General features: G+C 40.1%; 1 protein-coding gene across 45 annotated transcripts in view; it reads right to left on the reverse strand.

The window, feature by feature from the left end:
- PTK2 (protein tyrosine kinase 2) overlaps positions 1-20,292 on the reverse strand; it is a 322,010-nt gene that overhangs the window by 164,009 nt on the left and 137,709 nt on the right. For 43 of the 45 annotated variants that reach the window (XM_017962371.2, XM_021942917.1, XM_021942938.1 and 40 more), the window contains 2 exons: positions 10,031-10,171; positions 9,428-9,505 (listed from right to left, as the gene is read on the reverse strand). In XM_017962371.2, the coding sequence (XP_017817860.1) occupies positions 9,428-9,505; positions 10,031-10,171 (219 nt within the window). Of the gene's footprint in view, positions 1-9,427; positions 9,506-10,030; positions 10,178-20,292 lie in introns of those variants that run through there. The other 2 variants (XM_021942946.1, XM_021942940.1) reach the window with 1 other exon arrangement.

Below are 20,292 nucleotides of genomic sequence, written 5' to 3' on the forward strand. Positions count from 1 at the left end.
AATCATACGCTTGGCCATAAAGAAGATCTTAACAAATGTGAAAGTTAACATTTAAAAATCATATTACCTGCTCATAAGCCAATATGAAATTTTTGGCTCATAATATGCTCATAGAAATAAAAATGAGATAAAACCCCAGGGCTACTTGAAACTTAATTAATATTCTTCTAAATAATGCTATAATGAAAAAGAGAAATAAAAATAAAATTTTTGTTGTTGTTTTTTTTTTGAGATGGAGTCTCGCTCTGTCATCCAGCCTGGAGAGAAGCAGTAAGTGCAGTCTCTGCTCACTGCAGCCTTCGCCTCCTGCGTTCAAGCGATTCTCCTGCCTCAGTGTCCTGAAGTAGCTGGGACTATAGGCGCCATCATGCCTGGCTAATTTTTGTATTTTTAGTAGAGACGGGGTTTCACCATGTTGGCCAGGCTGGTCTCAGACTTCTGACCTCAAGTGATACGCCTGCCTCGGCCTCCCAAAGTGCTGGGATTACAGGCGTGAGCCACTGTGTCTGGCCAAAGATAAAATTTCAAATGAGTATACAGAAATGCAGTGAAAAGAAGAATACCACATACCTAGAAAGGTAAGACACATTCAAAGTTGTGCAAGAAGAAAATGGCCTCCAATGTAAACAAGAATACATTTTAAAGATGCACTTAAAGGGAAGAGCACAATAAAAGGACAAAAATAATGAAGATACTACAAAAACATAATTAATGAAGAAAAATACTGAAATCAATGAAAATGAATAGTACTGCTGCAATAAATCACTAAACTTGTCCTTCAAAAAACAATTAGAATAGATAGACAGACCTTTACAAGTCTGAAAAAGAGCCAAATCAAAAGAGCTTAGGCATGAAACAGGAATATAGAGACAAAGTTACTGGAAAGATTTTAAGAGAACTATGAGAGGCAACTCTATGGCAGCAAGATGAAAATGTAGAGAAATGGATAATATGCTAAATTACCAAAGCTGACACAAGTGGAAAATCTGGATAGATCTATTACTATTAGGCCAGGCACAGTGGTTCACGCCTGTCATCTCAGCACTTTGGGAGAATGGGGTGGGCAGACTACTTGAGCCCAGGAGTTTGAGACCAGCTTGGGCAACATGGAAAAACTCCCTCTCTACAAAAAAATACAAAAATTAGCCGGGTGTGACAGTGTGTACCTGTAGTCCCAGCTACTTGGGAGACTGAGGCAGGAGAACTGCGTGAGCCCAGGAGGCAGAGGTTACAGTAACCCATGATCGTGTCACTGCATTCCAGCCTGGGTGACAGGGTGAGACCCTGTCTCAAAAAAGATCTATTACTATTGAAGTGATTAAAAAGATAAACACCTACCATTTAAAAAGGCATCATGTTGTTACATAGATCAATTCTACCTAATCTTTAAAAAACATGCAATTCCAATTTGAATTAAAATATTTCAGGCCATTAAAAACCACCAGAGAGAGGGAAGGCACCGAGAGTGGATGCAGGAAAGACACAGATGCTTGGCTGAAGGGGAGGAACCTGGCAACCCTGCAAGAGGCTTCGGTGCACCAAGACTCATTCCTGGCCCACAATTACCCTGGGGGAATGGGTGAGTGGAACTGGCAAGGAGCAACCTGCTCTCACTACGGGCCTCTTAAATCCCAGCATGGGGCCCCTCAACTACTACGGACACTTGAGGTCGCGGGGAGAGCTGCTTAGAGAAGTGGTAGGGATAGCAGCCAGCTGAGGTGGAGACCAGAGGGTTTGGTGCAGGAGTGTCTGTAGTGGAACACGGCCAGGGAAGCCCTGACTTGCTCCCATAAGAGACTTTAGCCCTAGGGGAACTGTTGGACCTGAACTCTGCAAGGTGAGCTTACCTATCAGAAGGGGGTTAGTCCGACCTGAGCACCCTTGGGCTTCTGGCTTCTCCTAGGGCCCCAGCCTGAACATGCCGGCTTGCAGGGTAGTCTTGGGTGCCCTGGGGGCCCACATCATAGCTCCTACAGTGGCTGACCAGCAGAGGGCTCCAGCTGACCAGCAGAGGGCTCCAGCGGGGCAGCCCCCATTGCCACACACCAGCCCACCCGCTCCCTCCCTACACTGCAAATTCCTCTAGCCCACAGCAATCCCTAAACAGAGTTTTGCTGGCACCTGTGTGTGCAGGCAGGTATTGCCTGCCGTGCCTCACCAGTATATGTGTGCACGCAACCCCCAAACTTACCCATGCCTGACTGCCACCTCAGTCGGAGCCTTGGCAGGCACAGAGCCAAAGAGCCCTGCCCCCACTGCCAGCACCCCACGTTTATGTCAACATTACCCCAAGAGTGAAAGCAGGCACAGAGAACAGCAGATTCTCCTCTACCCTGAGCAAACGCCCATGCTTACAGCACACAGAGTGCACACACAGACCTGGACCTGCCAGCAACCCAACCCTGTGCTATCACCACCACCAGCACCAATGCTGCACAGTTGCCAACAGGCACCCCCCCACCCAAACCATGCTGCTACTGCCACTGTAGTGAATGCCCGAATGGAGACAGGAACCCCAGTACCCACTAGCAACCTGCCTGGCTGATGAGCGTGGACCCCACTGTGCTGCCACTACTGCTGGCACATGGGAACAAGGACGGATCCTATGCCACCACACTGTGAAATGCTTTGGCTGACACTACCCATTGGAGTGTAGTGACCAGCGGTCTGGGAGCATCCCCACCACCCTGCAAGCACAGTGGATTCCTAGCCTCCGGGAGCCAGAGAACAAAGTTGGAGCCCAATACCAGTCTCCTAGAATTAGAGCACACAGTCCAGGAGTTGGGAGCTGCGCACTGGCCCCCCAAAATATTCCAAAAATGAAGCCAGTCAGCTGAGTCCACCTTACCACAATCAAACTCTCAAGGTCATCAAATAGGATAAACAAACAAAGAAACAAACAAAATCCAAAGGTCAGCAACTTCAAAGGTTGAAGAAACATCAGGCCACAGGATGGAAAGAACCACTGCAAGAACTCTAACAACTCAAAAAGCCAGAGTGCCTTCTTTTCTCTAAATGACCACACCACCTCTCGAGCAAGGGTTCTGAACTGGGCTGAGATGGCTGAAATGACAGAAATACACTTCAGAATATAGATAGGAATGAAGATCATTGACATGTAGGAGTACATTGAAACCCAATCCAAGGAAGCTAAGAATCACAGTAAAACAATACGGGAGCTGAGAGAAAAAATAACCAGAATAGAAAAGAACATAATCAACCTGATGGACCTGAAAAGCACACTACAAAGATTTCATAATGCAACCATAAAGTATTAATAGCATAACAGACCAAGCTTAGGACAGAATTTCAGAGCTTGAAAACTGTCTTTCTAAAATAGGACAGACAGAAAAGAATAGAGCAAAAAGAATGAAAAGGAATGAAGAAAGCCTCTGTGAAATATGGGATTATGTAAAGAGACCAAATCTATGTCTCACTGGTGTCCTTGAAAGAGCTAGGCAGAGTGTAAGCAACTAGGAAAACATATATCAGGACATGATCCATGAAAACTTCCAACCTAGCGAGAGAGGTGAACATTCAAATTCAGGAAAGGCAGAGTAAGATATTCCAAGAGAAGATCATTCCCAAGACACATCATCATGAAATTCTTCAAGGTGAAAATGAAAGAAAAAATGTTAAAGGAAACTAGAAGGGCCAGGTCAGCTGCAAAGGAAGGCCCATCAGATAAACAGCAGACCTCTCAGTAGAAACTCTACAAGCCAGAAGAGATTGGGGGCCAATATTCAACATTCTGGAAGAAATTCCAACCCAAAATTTTATAATTCCAGCCAAACTAGGCTTCATAAAGAAAGGAGATATAAGATCCTTTTCAGACAAGCAAATGCTGAAGAAATTTGTTACCATGAGACCTGCCTTACAAGAGCTCCTGAAAAGAGCACTAAATATGGAAAGGAAAGACCGTTACCAACCATTACAAAAACACACTGAAGTACACAGACCAGTGACACTATAAAGCAACCACACAAACAAGTCTGCCCAATAACCAGCTAATACCATGATGGCAGGATCAAATCCACACATATCAATACTAACCTTGAATGTTAATGGACTAAATGCCCCCATTAAAAGACACAGAACTGGATAAAGAACCAAGATTCATTGGTATGCTGTCTTCAAAATACCTATCTCACATGCAATGACACACACAGGCTCAAAATAAAGGAATGGAGAAAAATCTATCATTCAAATGGAAAGTAGAAAAAAACAGGGGTTACAATCTTAATTTCAGACAAAGCAGACTTTAAACCAACACAGATAAAAAAGACAAAGAAGGACAGTACATAATGGTAAAGGGTTCAATTCAACAAGAAGACCTAACTATCCTAAATATATAAAAAACCAAACAGCAGCACTCATAATAATAAACCAAATTCTTAGAGACTTTCAAAGAGACTGAGACTCCTAGGCAATAATAGTGGGAGACTTCAACACCCCACTGACAATATTACGTAGATCACTGAGACAGGAAATTAACAAACATATTCATGATTTGAATTCAACATTGGATCAAATGGGCCTGATAGACATCTACAGAACTCTCCACCCCAAAGCAATAAAATACGTATTCATCTCATCACCATATGGCACATACTCTAACATCAATTATATAATTGAACACGAAACACTGTTCAGCAAATGCAAAAGAACTGAAATCATAACAACCATTCTCTCAGAGCACAGCACAGCCAAATTAGAAATCAAGACTAAGAAATTTGCTCAAAACCACACCATTACGTGGAAATTGAATAACCTGCTCCCGAATGACTTTTGAGTAAATAATGACATTAAGGCAGAAATCAAGAAGTTCTTTGAAATGAATGAGAACCAAGACACAATGTACCAGAATCTCTGGGACACAGGTAAGGCAGTGTGAAGAGGTAAATTTGGAGTACTCAGCAAATGCAAAATAACTGAAATCATAATAAACATTCTCTCAGAGCACAGCACAGCCAAATTAGAAATCAAGACTAAGAAATTTGCTCAAAACCACACAATTACATGGAGATTGAACAACCTGCTCCCGAATGACTTTTGGGTAAATAATAAAATTAAGGCAGAAATCAAGAAGTGACTTGAAATGAATGAGAACCAAGAGACAATGTACCAGAATCTCTGGGACACAGGTAAGGCAGTGTTAACAGGTAAATCTATAGCACTAAATGCTCACATCAAAAAGTTAGATCTCAGTTTAACAACATCACAAAAAAAGAACTAGAGAACCAAGAGCAAATCAAACCCAAAACTAGAAGAAGACAAGAACTAACCAAAATCAGGATGAACTGAAGGAGAGTGAGATGGGAAAAACCATTCCTGCCTGTTGCTAAACCAAAACGAGTCCAAGAGTTGTTTTTTTAAAAAAAAATTAACAAAATAGACTGCTACCCACTAGAAATGATAAAGGGGATATTACCATCAATCCCACAGAAATACAAATAACTATCAGAGAATATCAGGGAGACCTCTAGGCACATAAACTAGAAAATCTAGAAGCTATGGATAAATTCGTGGACATATAAACCCTCCCAAGACTGAGCCAGGAAGAAACTGAATCCCTGAAGAGATCAATAATGAGCTCTGAAATCGAATCAATAATAAATAGCCTACCAACCCAGTAAAGCCCAGCACCACATGGATTCACAGCTGAATTCTAAAGATGAGCTGGTACCATTCTTACCAAAACTATTCCAATAAACCGAAAAGGAGGGACTCCTGTATAACTCATTCTATGAGGCCAGAATTATTCTGATACCAAAACCTGGCAGAGACACAACAAAAACAGAAAACGTCAGGCCAACATCACTGATGAACATAGATGCAAAAATCCTCAACAAAATACTAGCAAACCAAACCTAGCAGTGGCACATCAAAAAGCTAATCCACCACGATCAAGTAGGCTTTATTTCTGGGATGCAAGGTTGGGTCAACATACACAAATCAATAAATGTGATTCATCACATAAACAGAACTAAAAACAAAAACCACAGGATCATCTTGACTGATGCAGAAAAGGTTTTCAATAAAATTAAACATCCCTTCATGTTAAAATACCTCAATGAACTAGGCATTGAAGGAACGTACCTGACAATAATACATAAAATAATAAGACAGTGTGGCAATTCCTCAACACCTAAAAACAGAAGTATCATTCAACCCAGCAATCTCATTACTGGGTATATACCCAAAGGAATATAGATTGTTCTTTTATAAAGACACATATATATGTATATTCAATGCAGCATTATTTACAAAAGCCAAGACACGGAATCAACCTAAATGCCCATCAATGGTAGACTGGATAAAGAAAATGTGGTACATGCACACCATGGAATATTATGCAGCCAAAAAAAAAAAAAAAGAATGAGATCATGTCCTTTGCAGGAACATGGATGGACCTGGAGGCCATTATCTTTAGCAAAATAACACAGGAATAGAAAACTAAATACTGCATCTTTTAGCTCCCACTTATAAGGGAAGCTAAAAGATGAGAACACAAGGACACACAGAGGGCACAACAGACACTGGGGCCTACCAGAGGGTGGAGGCTAAGAGGAGGGAGGGGATTGGGAAAAATAACTCATCGGTACTAGGATTAATACCTGGGTTTGGACAAAATAATCTGCACGATAAACTGTGTGACACGAGGTTACCTATATAACAAACCTGCACATGAACCCCTGAGCTTAAAAAGTTTAAAAAAAAAATCACCAAAAGATTCCAATTCACCTAATGAAATTAATATAACTGTAACACCATGTCTTACAAAGCTAACATTAAAAAGTCTAGATTAATCTCACAAATAGTTGTAAAAATTCTACAAATATAACTCAGTATTTTACAAGAATATTGTATATTAGTAATTGGCTCAGTATTACCATAACTATTAATATAATCTACTATAATAATAAATTAAAAGAGAAAAAAGGATCATATCAATAGACGCTAAAAGGGTCTTCGATTAAATTCAGGAGCTACTCATGAAGAAAACTCTAAGCAAAAGATCAAAATATTAAAGACATGTTATTAAAACTCAACAACAAAAACAATCCCAAATAATGACACACTTTTAATTGATAAATTAAAATCTAAAACAAAATAGGAATATTGTCTACTGCCCTGTTATTAAACATGATCTTTGAACTCCTTGTGACTAAAGAAAAAATTGTGTAAGGTGAAAGGTAAAATTATTCTTTTGTTGATTACATTATTATATACTTATAAAATCCAAAACTCTAATAAAAAACCTATTTAATTAATAATAAGGTTGCAGACTATATGATATACAATAACCAAGAATATCCTTCTATGCTCACAATATAAATTTTAAATTGTAAGTGGCAAAAAAAAACACCCAAAAAGTCATTCAAAATAAGGCCCCAAACTGTGAAATACTTATGAATTTGTTTAATATGGAAGACCTATATGAAAAAGATTGAGATCTTATTGAAGGGTATAAAAGAAGTCCTGAAACATAGTATCAAACAAACCCCACTTTCACAAAATTTCACAAAAATGTATTCTGTTTTCCTCTGTGAATATCCAGCTGACACAGCAGCATTTAATGAGATTTAATCAGTGATGGTAGAAGTCAGGACAGTGGTCATCCTTAGGGTGTGGGACAAGGCAGGCTGGTCTGTTTAAAGTCAACAGCCAACACAAGATTTGGGGGAAAAAAATCATAAAAAAAGATAACAGGAAAACACATTGACATCCCTGATGTGTGAAGACATTTACTAATTTAAAAGGACAATTGTGTTGGTAAAAAAGGCAAAGTATATGATATGAGCAGTTAATTCACAGAGGTGAGAAGAGAAATGGCCAAGACGCGAAAACATGTTTAAAGTTAGTAGGTCCTTGCTTTACAACTAAGTGAGCAAAAAAGTTACAAGAAAAACTTTACACCTATTAAAATGGAAAAATTAAAAGAGCTATTAGAACTGCTATCCAATGAGTGTGAACATAGTACTCCCATATACTGCCAGTGACAATATGAAGTTTTCTAGCTTTTCTGAAAAAGCAATCCAACAGCTTCTTTTAAAATTACAACTATTTGAATGAACCCTGCACTTCCATCCTCGGACATCTCTTCCATAAGGAGAAAAAGCAGCAGCACATAGATACATATAAACGAGTATTTATTATGTCATTGTCTTGGGGCAGAAATCTAAAAGCAAAGTAATTGCCCTTCACAGAATCCCATCTGGCCCCGAGAGGAAGGGGCAAAGAAAGGGGGGGGTTTGAAAAATTTCTACGAGGTTCACAGAGTGAAATAACCCAAGTAGGACAGTGTGCCTGATGATGACCCCCTTTCTGAATAACAAAACAGGAATATGGGGGGAAAACATAGAAGATTACTAAGTCACTTACATGTTAAGCATGGGCAGGGGGTGGGGGTTACAGAGAAGGCTGAAGAGAAAAGAATAGAGAAATGGTAGAGGCAGGAGGTGAGCAGAGTGGGAATGGAAACCAGAGTACACTTCGAAAAAAGCAGGTGAGCACATTTATATATGTATAGAAAATTATATGTACAGGTCAAGGTATGAATAAATTAAGTAAAAAGTTCAAATCACTAAACTATGTAAGTGGAAAAGAACTGTTACTAGTGCAAGGCCTGAGAACCCCCTAGAATCATGTTCCTTGAACACTCATCTAAATGGGAGTATGCCCTTCTCAGTACGCCCACCCTTACACTGTTCTACTTTTCATCTCAGTACTTATTGTTGTATGACACAGATGTATTCCATATTTATTTTGTGTACTCGACTATAAGCTATATAAGACAAAGGACTTCTCTCTGTTTTGTTCCTTATTGTATCTGAAACCTCTAGACTGCCTGGCACCAAGCAGGTTCTCAGTAATACTTGTTGGAAGAATGAGAAGGATCACACAGGAAATGGTCAGCCCTTCTGCTAGGAAAGTAACAAAAGAAGTGAGGTCTGGGGTAGAAGTGTGAGTTTCCATCTGATGGACATTTTTTCCTCAAGGTAAATAAGGCTAATAAGGCTTTCAAGGGAATTGTGAATGTATAATATTTTTTTCCTGGAAATAACCTGAAGAGGCTGTTTCAGAGGATAAGATGTCAGTACAAATATACCCAAACCATATACAGAACTTAATTTTAAAAATTAGCATTTAAAACTTCTCCAGATAAACAGTAACAACCCCATTCAGGTCTCACTAACACATGTAAGATTTGTATGATTCCTTTCCTTCCAAAATTAAGTAATTCCGAGGTATTTCAACAGCGCCTAGACTTTATCTTACTTGTGCTCCACTCTGTTGAATAATAAATGCAGTGCAATAGGAAAATTTAATTGTAAAATGATCTTTTCCAAAAGAATGCCCCATTTCCTTAATTTGATTCTTCTTTGTCTAAAGCCAAGTTCCCGAAAGGTCAGAGCAGACTTACATTGCAGCCCTTGTCCGTTAGGTAACTGATCCCTTCTTCTGGGCCGATTGCCAATTCCACTGAAATAATCCAGCTTGACTTTTGAAGGTGAAACAAGTGAGAACAGAGGTGGCAGAAGGAAAAAAGAAATACTTTAGATAAAGAGCCGTGGATATGTTAAAGGACCAAAGCAGGGGCTGGTTTGGTTTGCTATTAATCTATCTAACCAAATAAGATAAAATATTTAAATATCTATAATTGACCCAGGATCTGTTAAGCCTATACAAAGATGTACTGTGCTTATTTCAACATGCCTGATGCCAAGAGTTTCTCTGGGATGATTATCTAAATAGGTAAACTAGCCCTTAGATAACAATTAACAAATCACAGGGATAAAATTTTAAAAATCTAATTATGAAAATAGGCATGCTGTTTTTAAAAAGGTGATTTTATTCTCACATTATTTTCTTTTTCTATTTTTCACATGGTAAAATGACAAAATATCATTTCATTGAAAAAATGGGACAAGTTAGCATTTTTTCCATCAGAAATTTAGATATACAGTAAGAGATAAGAAAAAGTAAAATCAAACTAGCCCACTATTTCCCACATTTCCATACTTACACCAAGAGCACACTTGAAGCATTCCTTATCAAATCTGTAGACTGGAGACAGGATCTCAAAGAATTTCAGAATACTTTCTTCTCTATTAAGGTTGGCGAATTGTCTAAATGTTTGTTGGATCAGTTTTCTTAGTGTTTTGGCCTGCATGACAAAATTACCAAAAATCTTGAAAAACTCAGCAATGAGTAAAGACCAAAACAATAATAGTAAGATTTCTCTCCTACCAACTACATACTAACACCTACAACCATATTACTGCTAAAAAGTATACTTGTCAAATAACCATAAATGTATTTATCAGAGCTTTATTTCTTTTAATTGTGGCAAAATGCATATAACACAAAATTTACCATTTTAACCATTTTTACCTGTAAAGTTCATGTATAGAGTTTTATTTCTTAAACAGAAGTTTGTCCTATATGTCCACATGACTCAGAAAAGACCAGGCAAAAGGTATAAAGGTACTCGCACATTCCACTGTTAGGAGGGAAAAAAACTATATCTTTCTGAAGGACAGCACAAATCAAAAACTTTTTAAAAACCACAATGCTTGATCCAGAAAATAAAATTCCAGGACATTATCTTTGAGATACATGCAAAGATTCAGGAACAAAGAGATTCACTGCAGAACTGTTTACAGTAATATAGAGCCTGGTTACGTAAATTATGGTGTATCTATCTTCTCAACCAATATTCTATGCAGCCTCAAGAACTGTTTTGGAGAACTAATTTACTGGCATTAAAACTCATATCACATTGTTACATGAAAAAAGATGACAAAAAAGTCAGCGTGGAGTACAGATGCCTTTAAAAGGCAAGAGCACACGTGTGGGTCCTGGTGAGCACACAGCAATGTATCCACGAATGACTTAAAGCAACGATGCTTTCGCTTTTATCGTGAAGTAAGATGATAGGTGGTCTTCTGGTCCTTTTTTGCTTATTTGAGTTTTCTACTTATACACATGGAAATCTGCATAGTGGAGGGAAATGCTTTCCAAGCAGCAAACCCCTAGTCCTTGGTGTGTGAAGCAGCCTGAGGAGGCCACGGATAAAGGGAACATGATGAGGTGTAAGGAAGAGGGGCAAGACAATGCAGGTCATGGTAACAACTTGACTTTGACCCCGAGGAGTTGCCAAGTCCTCAGGAGACTTTGAGCAGAGGAGTGACATTATCTGACTTAGGTTTTTTTTTTTGGATATAGGGTCTCACTCTGTCCCCCAGACTGGAGTGCAGTGGCGTGATCTCGGCTCACTGCAACCTCTGCCTCCCAGGCTCAAGCGATTCTCCTACCCCAGCCTCCCTGAGTAGCTGGGATTACAGGTGTGCACCACCACACCCGGCTAATTTTTTATTTTTAGTAGAGACAGGGTTTCATCAGGTTGGTCAGGCTGGTCTTGAACTCCTGACCTCAAGTGATCCACCTGCCTCGGCCTCCCAAAGTGCTGGGATTACAGGCATGAGCCACCGCGCCCGGCCTGAATGAGGTTTTAACAGGGATACTCTGGCCACTGTGTTATGAACAGTATGAAAGGAGCAGGAGAAACCAAGTCGGGGCAGCCCAAATAATACAGGCAGGAGGAGACAGTTGGCACAAGTACAGAACCAGAAAGAGGGTGAGAAGTAGTCAGATCCTAGCTTTCTTTTTTTTTTTTTTAAGAGTAACTAGACTCCAATGGATTTATTTTAAACACAGAACCAACAGGATATGCTGATAGTTAACAGCTGCCATTAAACTGAAATGACAAAAATTGTGAGAGGAACAGGTTGGTGGGTGAAGGTCAGAAAGAATGCCAGAAGAATACAAGAAATCTAAGTGGAGCTGTCGAGCATGCCAGTAAGGGCCCAGTGGAGTTCAAGGGGAGGTCCTGGCTGGCCTAGCAGACAGGGAAGATGGATTAGGTAACCTGCTAATCTCAGTGGGTCAGGGAGATGGGGAGCAGTCAGGGGTCCAGGTTGAAGTGTGGCTGCTAAGTCAGGTACACGGTGAACTAGGAGGGCATGGCGTACTTTGGTGGGTCATGGAGGTGACAGCCTGTCTGTAGTGGCTTGAAGGTCCTAGTGGGATCCAAGGATTACTGGATCTGGGATACTACAGAAAGTGAGCTGGAAAGACAGGAGCTGTGGTCAGAGAAGGATACACACAATTAGGGAGGGGGTTCGATTACTGGAAATGAGTAAGACCAGAGTGAGAGGCTGAGGTAAGGTAGTGGACAAGATTCCTGAAGACAGGAATTCAATGAGCCAAGAGAGTGGGACATGGGAGGATTACCTAAGGCATGTGACTTTTATTTTAAAAAGTTCGCTCTGCTCTTGCACACAGAGGGTTGGGGGAGTGTGTAGGAGTGAAAGCAGAAAGACCAGTCAGGTCACTGTAACAGACCAAGAAGAACCACTAGTGGCATGGACCCCAACGTAGTGGTGAACCAGAGAAAAGGGCACTTTTGGGACATTTGGATATTATATGCAAGACAACCGGAAAGTGAAGAATACAGGAAAACTAGAGTTTTAGATAGAACAAATAGGCAAACATAAGAGGCAGGCGTGGTAAAAAAAATAAAGTCATGTTAATCCTGTACACGTGTTTGATCGTAAAGTCTTCCAACATGAACCATCAAGGAGACATTTGGATATAAGTTTGGAGCTCAGGAGAGGGCAGCACTGTTGGTAGAAATTTCAGAGCGACCAACTGAAGTATTTAAATACATGGGACTGGATGTCACCTGCAAATAAAATGAAGACAAAAGAGAAGGCCAAAGCCAAGTAAGCTGACCAATAGTTGGTTTTAACCAGGGTTGAGGTTTTGACAGGTGAGTATGACAGAGTGGAATAAGAGAATTATAGCTGTTTTGAAAAGGATTAATGACAGCTTCACAGAACTTAAACTGAAGAGCAATAAAATGGGTTCAAGGTTAGCAAGGCTTGACTATAAAATGTATCACACAGAGAGTGAGTTGGTCAGCCTCAGGTGCTCTATAAACAAAAGTCTGAGAAGCATATTTTTGGTTTGACTCCAGGCTTTCCAAACATTCTCTGCTTATGATCACTTATGTAGGACAGACTCTACAACAGAGCATGCAGATTGGACATGGAGATTTGAGTACTGCTTGTAGCCACCTATGAGATGTTTTTCTCCTTATAAACTAACAACATAGTAGCCTGGGAGTTTGCCGAATATAAAGCAGTCTCTAAGAAGCAGGCCCGCTACACTTTGGACCCAGAACAAATCCATTAAGGAAATTCTAGTCTGTGCTTGGCACTTGGCATACACTGCATAATCAGAACAGGTATTCAATAAATTCAGAGTACAGCTGGAAAAAGAGCATTCTGGTCTTCATTCATGGCTACAGGAGGAACAGTATAATTCTGTGCATATAGTGCTATTAGGCACTGATTAAAACACACACACACCCCCCAAAAAAATGATGCCAGAAAAGACATCTGTAGGCCCTTCTGTGAAACTAAACAAAGTCTTCACAATGACCCTTGCAAGGAAGATACTATTTTTCATATATTACTGAGCAAACAGAGACTCTGAAACATTAGGTACCAACCAATGACGGGGTAGAAGAATCGTGATTCTAATCCAGAACTGCTTGATTTCTTTTTACTTGCTATGCGACCAATTCAAACACCTCCTTTTCTAAGATGCTCTGCTTGACAGAAGAAACCAGGAACAAACAACCACCACATCCCTATGGGTCTCATACTGTTTTGAATGTACTTTTAGACATGGCACTTATGTAAGATCCACATTGGTGAGAAGGGAGCATGCGCTGCCTTGTTACCCCAAAGAAAAGAGTGTAGCCCGCAGCTAAAACTCGATGTTGTGCTTTACAATGAATAATTATATGTCCCTGCCATAACAACTTGGATTCTGGCAAACTCTCAGATAATATGAATGAATAAAATCTGGTTCTATCCTGTGATAAATTAGATTTCACTTTCTAGTAAGTAAGTGGGAAGACAGTTCAGACTTCTTTAGTTTCAAACTTCTATCACAGAACATGCTGCCTCAATGTACAAATGCTCTGAGTGTAAGAAATGTCTCCTATCTACAAATATTAATAGAAAATAAGTCCAGCAAAAGCCCTGGAATATCATAAATCTCTTTAAGTGTATGATACAATAAATTGGAATATGGTAGCAGTTGCAAGGAACAGTTGTCAACTGAGCACAGGGACCAGAACACAATGACAAAACATTTCTATTAACATTAACCAAATGTTGGTATATTCATTCATGACTCTAAGAGGAATATTTCAACTCAGGTAAATACTGAGATGCATTGATCAAAAACTATATAAAATAGATCCAGAAAAAAAGTCAATTCTCTGCTTTAGAACTAATTCTCAACCAGCTGCTGGTTTATATACAAACTATTGGCAATAATATTATATACTGACATCTGCTCATTTGTTCAATGCTTTTAAAAATTAACCTAAAATATTCTATGAAGCTGAGGAAATGGAATCTGCTCTTGAGCTTCAAATGCTCATATATATATGTATACATACTTGCCTACCTGACAGTTCCACAGGCATCTAAAACCTACCACTAAGAGCACTGAGATTCCAGCTGTGGTGGCTTATTGGCCCTACCTAATTGGACCCTAACATATACTACATCTGACTTAGTTCCAACTCTATCACTCTGAACTTACTCTTTCCTATACCCCTTCCCTTTGACCTCCATAGTCTCAAGGCACTTCTATTTCACCACTCACACAGCTGAATGCATCATTGGCAGTCTCACCCAATTCAGATTCTGCTTCAATATTCTGTCTCTTGACTAGTAGCAGTAGAGAGCACTTATGTGTACGGGGCAGAAATCTGAGGCCAGGCCCTGTACTTTCTTCTTCCTCCTCTCACATTAGACCAGTAGCTAAGTCCTGTTAGACTTTACACCCATAACATTCTTCAAATGTAACCCAACAACTCTCTACCCTCTGTCTCCTTTAAATTCAAGCCTTCCTTGTTTCTCTTGGCAACAGCATCTCCTGATGACTAAGAAACTTAAAAGAAGTTGTGTGTTGTTCTTCTACAACAGGGATTGAAGCCATCAACCCTATGCTAAATAAAGTGAGTCAATTTGGTTTGGTCCTCATTTTCTCATCCCAAACTCTTAGACATGCAATGTGTGTGGTGGTAAAGAACTCAACTGCTCTCTCCGATAATTTAACCTGCTGGAAAATTTGCAAGTAACTGGGGCAAATGTGTTTGAAAGTAATAACTATGCAATGTTAAGAGACAGACAGTCTGGACTCTAATTTTACTGTATTTGTCTCATTCAGCTGAATGTGGGAAAACGTGCTGCTTTTTCTGTAGGCAGTGTTACCTTGCTAATCCTACACATTAACAAGCTGGGAACCAAGAAGTGAGAGCAACATACAACACAACAAACCAATAAGCTCAAGCAACTGGAGAAAGGAAAACGATATCATTCAGAGTTAGTTTCCTATGGACACAGAAACAACTCTCTCGTTCTCCGCCAACAAAAATTGTTGGCACTTTTGGCAGGAATATACCCAAGTTCTTACGGTCTGTACTTAAATGTGACTGCCAAAGAGGACTATGAGTTCTAAACCTATAGTGTTCAGTGCTGGACAGAAACTAGAAAATCTTTGCTGTCTGAAAGAAACTCCAAAATTAGTTTTTATGAGAAGGATATCTCAGAACGCATTAGTTCCTTCCTAATTACTCAGTGAGGAAAAAAATTCCACAAAATCTAACTGCGTAGAATCTCTGGATATTAATCAATACACTTGCAGAACCTGTATAAGTAAACAAGACTGTTCTGCATTTCATTTCAAGTTTGAACACCTGCTTGTGTTACCTGGATTTTGGAAACAAGGCATCTATCTATGCACACTAGTTTATTTTAAACCAATTTATGTATGGTGATAAATTTACTAAGAATGTGATACGTTTTCAAAATGAAGTGGTATTACTAGGATGAAACATAAGAAACTGCTGCTATTCATCCATGTCGAGCTATAAAAATAATTTCCTATTAGTCAACCTAATGATTATCAGATGCTGATAGATTCCTAGGGCTTCCCAGATGCAAAGGGTGTAAGGCAATGCCAAGGAAAATCTGCAATAAGGGAGTTTTTAAGGAATAACTTATCAACCCAAACACCAAATGCTAAGTGCATGAAGAGAGCTTCTTCTTACTCCTATCTACAGGGCCCACATCAGATGATAAGATCCGTAAGCAGGAGCCAGGTTTCACTCCCTCCCAGCATCTCCAACCAGGTCCTGGCACACCGTAGATACCAGGAATTCACTGCTGAATACCGTACCAAGCTACGCATTTCTGTGCTTGGCGAAAATGTAAAGCTTAAAATAGTCACCTGCTCATCCTAGAAATGAAAATAATGACTATTTTCTCCAAGAATAAAGTCATGTGTTCCTGGTAGTATTCTAGGAAACCACATTATTACTTGAGAATCAGATACTAAAAAAACTGATAACTATTGATCTCTTAACATTTCTAATTCTGAAATTAGGTTTCTACTGTGAATTATATTGCAATAAATTAAAATTTGCCTATTTTGACTTGCTGCCTAATTTAAGCTCAGAGTACAGCTGCAATGCCAGAATGGGAAGCACCCTTGGTACCCACTGGTAGGACAACATTCGCTGAACTACAGAAGTGATTCCAATTTCACTAGTTTGTCCACTGATGTCCTTTCACTGCTCCAGATTCCACACTGCATTTACATATCTTGTCTCCTCAGCCTCCTCCAGCTGTTACAGCTTCTGGGTCTTATCTTTCATGACATTGATATTTTTCAAGAGTAATCATCAGAATTCTGTAGAATGTCCCTTAATTTGGGTTTGACAGTTTTACTGGTACAGTGATTTTTCAAATGTGTCTTTAAAACTACTAACATCAGTGAGATAGAAATTAAAATACTTGCAAATTATTCTTAGTAATTGAGGCACATATATCCCAGATTCCATTTTTGGCATAAAACACAGCTAATCCAAGTTTCACTAAAGATAATAAAGCAATCTTTCAACAATTCAATGTGAATGTTATTATAAATAATCCTCTGCAAATATAAATAGAAAGGGGAAAAAAGCAGATAAAACAAAATAATTACCGGAGAAACAAATGTAGCCTGTGTATGGAAAAGCCAATGTTAACTGACCTAGCCATTCTATAGAGATATTTCAGAAGAAACATGAAACTGGTGTGAATTTCTAGTTAGCTGAAGTTTCACTGGCAGTAGCTTTGAAGAAGGAACTATCTAGACACCATCTAATTTGTCTTATAGTTGTTACCCCCATGGGCATATATTGGTACCATATTCCATAGAAGTTTCATGGCAATCAGTACAATGTTCAAAGAATTTATGTCAAATGTGAAAAAAATCTTGAGCTAAGGATATGAATTTCTAAGCCAAATACACATTTTTGGGTACACAAAATTACACTGATTCCCTTATTAAAAAGGGCATGTGAGAAACCAGTTCTAAGAACCTTATTTATGAGCCACTCCATGAATCTGATGAATCCATAGCTAACAGTAGCTAAAAATTAATTCTATTTACATCAAAATCAGCAACAATTGAATTGCTCAAAAAGCACATCTGTTATTTTTCTGGCCTGGGTGTGATGGCTCACATCTGCAGTCCCAGCACTCTGGGAGGTGGAGATGGGTGGCTTAAGCTCAGGACTTCGAGACTAGCCAGGGCGACACGGTAAAACCATGTTTCTACAGAAAAAAAAAAAAATTAGCTGGGCATGGTGATCCATGCCTATAATCCCAGCTACTCAGGTGGCTGAGGCAGGAGAATTGCTTGAACCTGAGTGGCTGAGGCTGCAGCGAGCCAAGATCGTGCCATTGCACTCCAGCCTGGGCAATGGAGTGAGACCCCGTCTCTTTTAAAAAAAAAAAAAAAAAGTTTTCTCAAGTCCCCCTAGTCATCCTTCCCTCCCATTCTTACAGAAGCCATTCCATCCAGGCCCTGATCACTGCACATCTCATCTTCCTTAATCACCTCTCAACTCTTTCCAGTTCTGGTCTTTTTGCTTTCAATCTGTGCTCCATGTTGCTGTCGGTTTTATATTCCAAAATCCAAAAAGAGATCATACTGCACACTCCACACACCCTGCAGTGAGTCCCCAATCCCCCTCAACTCCTATCTGAGCATTTAAACCCACATCAAGTGACAGCCCACAATCATCACATATTGACTCTACTCAGCCAAAACCCCGTCCTGTCTGACCTCTGTTTCCTAGAGAGCCTAGAAACAGAGAGGGCTCACTGTTTCTAGGGTGTTAGCCCTCTCTGGCTATCAGGGCTCACTGTTTCTAGGAAGTGAGCCCTCTCTGGCTACCAGGAGTCACCTGATAGCTAGACACAGCTCAAGATGGCAGAAAAAAAAAGCACTTGGGAGTCAGCAGCAAAGGCCAGGGCAACGGAAGCCTAAAGGATAGCCTGGAAACATATTCTAAGATACCTGCACAAATCCCCTGCAGAGGAGGCGTTTTCTTTAGGAGGGTGGGGATGGAGAGCAGTAGAGAAGGCATACCCAAGGAAAGAAACTTTTTAGCTTTTCAATTCTACTATCTTCTACAGAGTCTTACTTAATCCTGTCTTCACGCCTTTTGTTCACATTGTACTCAGTGACCAGAAAGTGTCTCCCCTGATTTTACTCATCATATTGCTGTTATTCATTCATTAAGTAGGATTTACCAAATGTTACTACATGCCAGGCACTATGTCAAACAAAGGGTGTAGAGTGGAGATGGCAACAGATATTGTTTTTGCCCTCAAGAATCTTAAAATAGAGTGGAGGAAGGCAGATAAAATACAATCAAGTAACAAACGATATAATTAAAAATTGAGGCCAGGCACGGTGGCTCACGCCTGTAATCCCAGCAGTTTGGGAGGCCGAGGTGGGCGGATCACTTGAGGTCAGGTGTTCGAGACCAGCCCAACCACCTCTACTAAAAACACAAAAATTAGCCAGGCATGGTGGCGGACACCTGTAGTCCCAGCTGCTTGGGAGACTGAGGCAGGAGAATTGCTTGAACCCGGGAAGAGGAGGTTGCAGCGAGTTGAGATCGCACCATTGCACTCCAGCCTGGGTGATGGAGGGAGACTCTGTCTCCAAAAAAAAAAAAAAAAAGGAGAGAGAAAAGTAGAATTAAAAGTTAAGATACTAAACAGGGTCCCAAGATAGAAGAGAGTATTTACCATGAAAAGAGCAGGAGAGGGAACACTGAAGCAGAGGTTCGGAAGGAATAGTCATGGAGGAGACAGGGCCAGTCCTCTACCGAACCTCTCTGGGCATCTGTCTCACTCTGGCTACACTCACACCATGGCACCGGTCACCTGTGACCTGTACCTGTAGTTCCCTGTTTTGAGCATGGGGATCCTTTAAAAATCGAGAATGTACTGGACTCCTAAATGACAACAGTCAAACTTTTCCTAATTGTTTATACACATACAGATTTAAGGAGACCTTGCAATAATTCTGAGGCCACCCAGTGCTTCGTAACTGAAAACCACTGACCAATACTACTAATGTGATATAACCATCAATAGCACTTTGGGTAGGGTACTCTTCTATCCAATAACAATGTAAATTCACTAAGACTGTAGCTTACACTTGTTTGAATGTCTCCACTATCCTCCTCACTGCAACACCCAGCAGGTTTATGCACAGCAGCATCCCTTCCACTTACGGGTCTTCTCATGCCTTCTCAGCTCCCACACCAAAAACATTCCAGGTCAAACTGAATCTCCCATTCTCCCAACTCCAAGAGTATGGGCCACCCACACCTAGTAACTCTCCCAAAGGACATAATTCTGTCATTCTCTCTCATTCCCCTTCCACTGTGCCAAACTTCATTTAAAACTCTTTGTTCTCTTTCAAATCTGACTCAACCCACTCATGCCAATGGGCTGCGGGCTATCTGTAGACTGGGACAGTGTCCAGATCTGTAGTCCTAGCCTCAACCACACTAAATTGAGTGTGCTCTGTTCCCTAACAACTCACTGTAGTATTTCACTAATAGATCAGGAAACTTGAAGGAACACTGAAAAAGTTGAGTAGCATCACTAGAAAAAGAGCCTGATATAAAGAGTATATTTTTCCTGTACTATTCTTAAATGCATGTCTTACTGCATTTGTAGAATGCTTTGTATTTTAAAGTCAACACTTTTATGTTTTTTCCTATGAGATTATCAAGAAGCTATGTGAGAGAGGAAGGGATACTGTTATTTTCTGGAGTCAGGGAACCAG

Source organism: Papio anubis, chromosome 8, assembly GCF_008728515.1.
Source record: "Papio anubis isolate 15944 chromosome 8, Panubis1.0, whole genome shotgun sequence".
Taxonomy (NCBI): domain Eukaryota; kingdom Metazoa; phylum Chordata; class Mammalia; order Primates; family Cercopithecidae; genus Papio; species Papio anubis.